The sequence below is a fragment of the Euprymna scolopes genome, chromosome 1, assembly GCF_053919585.1.
Source record: "Euprymna scolopes isolate OS-2025 chromosome 1, ASM5391958v1, whole genome shotgun sequence".
Lineage (NCBI taxonomy): Eukaryota > Metazoa > Mollusca > Cephalopoda > Sepiida > Sepiolidae > Euprymna > Euprymna scolopes.
The window spans coordinates 156240138-156246643 of record NC_136482.1 but is presented as its reverse complement, the minus strand read 5'-3'; the positions used below and the strand labels follow the sequence as shown (position 1 = coordinate 156246643).

The window sequence follows — 6506 nt, the reverse complement described above, 5'->3', positions numbered from 1 at the left end:
AAACTCCTATCCTTACATCATCAACGCTCTGATCCCCATCTGGTATCAATTGTGATGGATGGCTCTCGTCTGGGTGAGGCCCCGTGTTTTGACAAGCTTCTGGGCTTGACCTTTACTCCTGATCTGAAATGGAACACGTACATCAAGTCTGTTGCCAAGGTCGCTGGAAAGATGGTGGGATCCTTCTACCGCTCCAGAAGATATCTCACTACTGATGAAATTCTCTATTTATATAAAAGCCAAGTACGTCCAAGAATGGAATACTGTTGCCATATCTGGGCAGGAGCTGCTAAAAACAGCCTATCCTGCCTTGACAGAGTACAAAATAGACTTCGTGGCTTAGTGGGGAATGCCCTTTTCTCTACCCTGCAACCTTTCTCCCAAAGAAGAGACGTTGCGAGCCTATCCTTGTTTTATCGTTATTTCCATGGCAGGTGCTCGTCTGAACTCCAATCTCTGGTCCCCCCTCGCCAATCTTTCACGAAACCACCCGTCTAGCTGAATCCACTGTGAAAAAATTTTCCCCACTCTATATCTGTGCCTAAATCAAAACGTGGATTCCATGAACAAAGCTTCTTTCTTAGAACTGCACGCCTGTGGAACTCTGTTCCGTCTGCCTGCTTCCCACCCGACTACAACTTGGATGTGTTCAAGTCCAACGTTAACAAATTCCTAATGAACTGCCCCTTTAAGTAAACACTTCATCAAATCTCCACACTAACGTAATGTACTTGCAATAACCCTTATCCCTGAGTGGCTCCCGGGCTTTCATAAGTGGTGATCACTGTGTAAAAAAAAAAAAAAAAAAAAGCCAGCCGTACTTTCCATACTTTTTGTGGCGAATGTTTGTATTTCAGTTTCAAGAACCGCCGACCGATGTCGTTTCTCAGGGTTCGATAATCCTTTTCTAAAAGTTAGTGCAAACCAAAATTATATTTTTATATATTTTAATACAATCTTTAAAAAAATTATTCTTAAACCTCTATAAATGTTTCATGTTTTTTAAATTATATTCTGCTAAATTTTTATACAACCTTACCGTAAAAAAAAAAACTAATTCTTAAAACAATCTATAAATGTTTTATGTGTTTATCATATTTATTATTTTAATTTCAGTTATGAATCACTCATTGAAAAAAAATTATATTAATACATAAAAATTTATTTTGACATATTTTTTATACAATAACTGTTTCGATTTCCATATATTTTTGTGTTATTTATTTCATTATTATATCTTTTTGCGTTATCTTAAACACTTGTTTATATTTGAGGTTCATATAATGGCAGCTAGATGGCAGGTATCTTTCTAAGAACAGGGGTCGATAACTCGTCTCTGATGCTAATATATCACTGTCATGCAAAAGTGCCAAATATTTAAACTTCACGTTATAAGAACGTTCAACGAACATAAATTGCATTTTAACTGTAATGTTTTTTCTTTCCTGGCTACGCCCTTGCTCTAAACCACGGTAAGTAGCAACAAGAACAAACAAAACAAAACTGATTAGTTTTTATTTTTTATTGAAGGTGACGACATTGTAAAATACCCAAAAGATTCGTGCCATTAAAATGTCTCCTTAGATGACATTTTCATTCAGTAAACATTAAGCAGAGGAATACCGTAAATATATAATTGACAAGGTCAGATTGGACATGGTGAAGAGAAATAGTGCGAAATGAATGAAAATATTTTTTTCTCGTTAAAATTTTTAATAATTTCATGTCAATTATAATCTGATCATATTCCTCCGATGAATGTCATTCGAAAAACAAAATTCTAAGTAGAAATTTTATTTACATTAATCTTCTCTCAACTTTAAGGATGTTTTCCCCTCTTAACATTTATTACACATTATGATAATAATATTTGTCTTTTGAAGATATGACGTCAGCATTCTTATAAGTTCATTAAAGGCTCAAACAATGGTCGCAATTTGGTAATGTCCCAATAATAAACTGGTTCGTTAGCTTTTTTGTTCCCGTTGCTGGTGTCATAGGTCATGCCGGCCAACATCCAATTACTGGGAGAGGATTTGCTACGACAAATTAACATTCCGCCCTTCTCAGCCTGTAAAAAATGGAGATAGTCACAGAATTATATATACATGCAAACACAGACACAGACAGACAGATATACATACATAAACACACACACACACACACACACACACACACACACACACACACACACACACACACATATATATATATGGTCCTGGATATGACCTTGAACTATATCCGATGGTGAGGCCCCATATTGCGGGCTTTGGGGAGTGTGGAGCCACCCTTCAATTGCCATTGCTCCCAGGTCCACTCTGACTCGGACTGGTAGTAGCTGTTAGGGTCCCAACTATGGGTTAAATAGAAACCGACTTAAAAAAAACAATAAATATACTCTATTAAAAAATTGTTCTTCAAAATCACTGGATTCGGCATTAAATAACCTGAAAAGGGTTGATGTACCGTAAAAAACAAACAAACAACCAACTTGTATATATATATATATATATATATATATATATATATATATATATATATATATATATATATATATAGGTTGAAGAAGGTTGGAGGTAACGTCCTCGAAAATTTGTTTTAACCATTCTATATTCGGTAACGAATAAGAAATGAAACATTTTATATTAATTTTGAACACATATTATTCTGTTTTATTTAAGTGCTATACTGTCCAGCGTCTTTTGTAGATTCCCGGGTTTCATCAATCTGGTCATTTTTGATTTAGGATAATATATTGCTGGTTATCACAGACATATTCGCCAGCTTCTTCGTTATTGAAGATTCCGAAAGCGTGATTATGAACGGAAGACTGGCACATCTCCCATTCAGTGATCAGTCGGTTTTGATTTAAAATAAATGTCGGAAATCACGGTTATCTAAAAAAAAAACATTGTAATGATTTATTCGTGTGTTGATAAAGTTTTAACTTCTAATGTAAAATATACTACTCAAATAAAGCAATGACTTTGTAAAGTCTATTCGAACTCTCCGCCGTCGAAAACAAGTTAGGAGATGCTATGTAAATGATGTTAAATATTTATGTCACCCAAGTTCGGCAGTTATCTGGAAGTAAAAAAAAAAAAAAAAAAAAAAGACGCCCGGAAAGCCAGAAAATTGTTTGCAACAGTCTGCAACAAAAACGTTGGCGTCAGTATGTGACAATGAATGAATAATGGATCCACCGCTTTACTTAGGACTCAAATCTGTAGTCAGCTAAATGGATAGAAACAGACGAAGCTATTCCAGGTGCCAGAAAACGTAAAAATCAGCAGGAAAGGTTTCGGTCTCTGCGTTTTGCGCAAAGTATTTTATTCATTGATGGCCTTAAGAAAGGGACTACGATCAATAACGGATATCATATAGTAGGGTGCACACACATTTTCAGCAAGACTAAATAATCTACTACAAATTCAAAACACATTATTTATAAATATATTGTAAATTATTTTCATATATATTGTAAATTATTTTTATATATATTGTAAATTATTTTTATACATATTGTAAATTATTTTTATACATATTGTAAATTATTTTTATACATATTGTAAATTATTTTTATACATATTGTAAATTATTTTTATATATATTGTAAATTATTTTTATATATATTGTAAATAATTTTCATATATATTGTAAATTATTTTTATATATATTGTAAATTATTTTTATACATATTGTAAATTATTTTTATACATATTGTAAATTATTTTTATATATATTGTAAATTATTTTTATATATATTGTAAATTATTTTTATACATATTGTAAATTATTTTTATACATATTGTAAATTATTTTTATACATATTGTAAATTATTTTCATATATATTGTAAATTATTTTTATATATATTGTAAATTATTTTTATACATATTGTAAATTATTTTTATATATATTGTAAATTATTTTTATACATATTGTAAATTATTTTTATATATATTGTAAATTATTTTTATATATATTGTAAATTATTTTTATATGTACGATATATGCATTTGTACCTTGCGTTACTGCATCAACCCATATTGCATTGTACAACTCTGTACACTTTTTGCCATACCTTACTCTGATGACTTTCATTAAATGTAATCAGTCAGAGATGCATAGTACGAACAGTAGCTTCTAATAGCCAGCCTCAAGCAGACTTACAGATGCTCATCAGTCACGGTGTAGCTGTATTTGGACTTAATGAGCTTAATGTGAGGAAAGGCTGACTCGGATAAATAAGTACACCCAAATAATGCAGTCAAGAAGGTAGTACATTTACTGATAATGGAGTTCTCTGTGAGTAAGTTCCATAATTGTTCATGAGCTCTGCATCAGCTGAATGTCGGCTAATAGTGTCAGAATCTCATTCCCCACTCCAGAAGTAACGGAACCAAAATGCTAAGTGGGACAGTGTTTCAATTTTCGATGCGTCTGAAAAAAATAACCCGCAGCATCTTATTGGAAAGGGTAATACATAAATGTAGCGATTAATTCGAGTAAAGTAAAGTCTTGAAAGTGTTTATCGAACTCTGAAAGACAATTGCCAGTTTGCCATATCCAGTATACACTATTAAGCTGCATACATAATAGCTTTCGTCTTTCTAGTTCTGCTACGAGGTTCTAAAAGTTTGCCACCGCCATTGTTTTCCCTTTTTACAGTGTCCTTGCGATAGACCAGTCGATCACGGTCGATGTAATGAGCATCTCTGTCATATAGCATTATTAATGCGTTAGAATAAAGTAATCGCCAACAGATTGGCACAAGAAAGAAAAAATATAAGTAAACAAGTGCTCATTCACTAAAACGACCGTATCACAAGTCGATCGCAAAGATGGCAAAACTACAGAGATGTACTTCGAATTGCTTCCGCCTCCACCCTATTCTCCAAACCTGCCCCCTAAGGACCACTGTTTGTTTGCGGACCTAAAAATAATACTCCGGAGAAAAAGAGATGTGTCTCCAACGATTGTTTTTGTGGGCAAAGATCAATTATTCTACATATAAAAGCTTGGAATTGTCAGAGAGACATTCGAATCAGTTTAGAACTAATTTCATCGGTTCTTAATCTATATTAATAATTCTGTCTATTGATTTTTTATCTAATTTTCTATTAATTATGATATGCGCCTTTACGATTAATTAACATTGTTTACATCCCGAGTACTTTCGATCATATTACGAGAATAATGTTGTAATCACAATGATTCCCAGTAGTCGAAATACTTTGTTCAGCTTTTTCGGAATATGTTTTGCGCATGCGTCTAAGTATGTCTAAGAAAAAGTTTGTTAGAGAACGAGAGATATAGATAGGGAGAGAGAGAGTTAGAGAGAGAGAGAGAGAGAGAAAGAGAGAGAGAGAGAGAGAGAGAGAGAGAGATAGAGTATGGGAGAGAAAGCGAAAGTGTAACAGACTTTACACATACCTTGGAACCGCCTTGTGCAAAAGGGTACGAACACATTGTTTCGGGTGCATCCTCAAATGATCCTGGCTTAGGAGTTGGTTTCGAGGCTAAACAGGTAGATTCCTGAATGAGTCCAATTTCCCTTGTGTACGTAACAGTTTTCATGGTCTTTTGATCTGAAAGGAATAAACAGTATATATATATATATATATATATATATATATATATATATATATATATATATATATATATATATATATATATATACTAGCAAAAGTATCCGTCGTTGACTGGGTTCAAAAACAGCCTACAGAAAATGGACTCTGATTTATGAAAGTATTATAAGTCATGAAAAGGAAAGGTTGTAAATTTGGGTTGAATTTGGGGGTATCAAAACCAAAGCAAAATATGATGAAAGTAAAAATAAAATAGATAAACCCCATAATTTATTATACCATACCTGTTCACATTGAAATACTTATCACAATATGCTGTGGATCTATATTAAAAAACCTTGTTAAACTTTGTGACATATTTCAATTCTATGGAGGTCAGGTGCGAACGAACATCCCATAATTTTATTATACCATATTTCTTCAAACAGAAACATAATTATCAAAGTATACTTACGCAGATAGATATGAAAAGTCTTTAATAAAGTTTGTGCCTATTTCGATTCTATGGAGGCCAGGCGCGAACGCAGACCCCACAATTTTATTATACCATCCCTATTTAAGTTAAAACATACTTATCAAAGTATTCTTATGTACATCTATATCAGAAACACTTGTGGACCAGGCGCGAACGCAGACCCCACAATTTTAATGAACCACTGTTCTGCCAGATCAAACATACCAATTCCTGTGTCTCGATACATCTTCTATCATTATATGTGATGAGTTTTCTATAATAGTCAACCATATAGGAGCCTATTCGTGACCACACACACACACACACACACACACACACACACACACACACACATATTCAGCTTTATATTATATTATATATATATATATATATATATATATATATATATATATATATATATATATATATATATATATTAGTAATTCGAATATTAAGGCATAA

The 6506-nt window shown here is 32.7% G+C and overlaps 1 protein-coding gene across 3 annotated transcripts in view; it reads right to left on the bottom strand.

Moving 5' to 3' along the window:
* Positions 1-1510: 1510 nt before the first annotated feature.
* LOC145276825 (uncharacterized) overlaps positions 1511-6506 on the bottom strand; it is a 173387-nt gene continuing 168391 nt past the window's right edge. For all 3 annotated transcript variants that reach the window (XM_080128187.1, XM_080128197.1, XM_080128178.1), the window contains exons 6-7: positions 5436-5590; positions 1511-2071 (exon numbers count right to left, since the gene is read on the bottom strand). In XM_080128187.1, the coding sequence (XP_079984313.1) occupies positions 1901-2071; positions 5436-5590 (326 nt within the window). In that variant the 3' untranslated portion in view covers positions 1511-1900. The remainder of the gene's footprint in view (positions 2072-5435; positions 5591-6506) is intronic.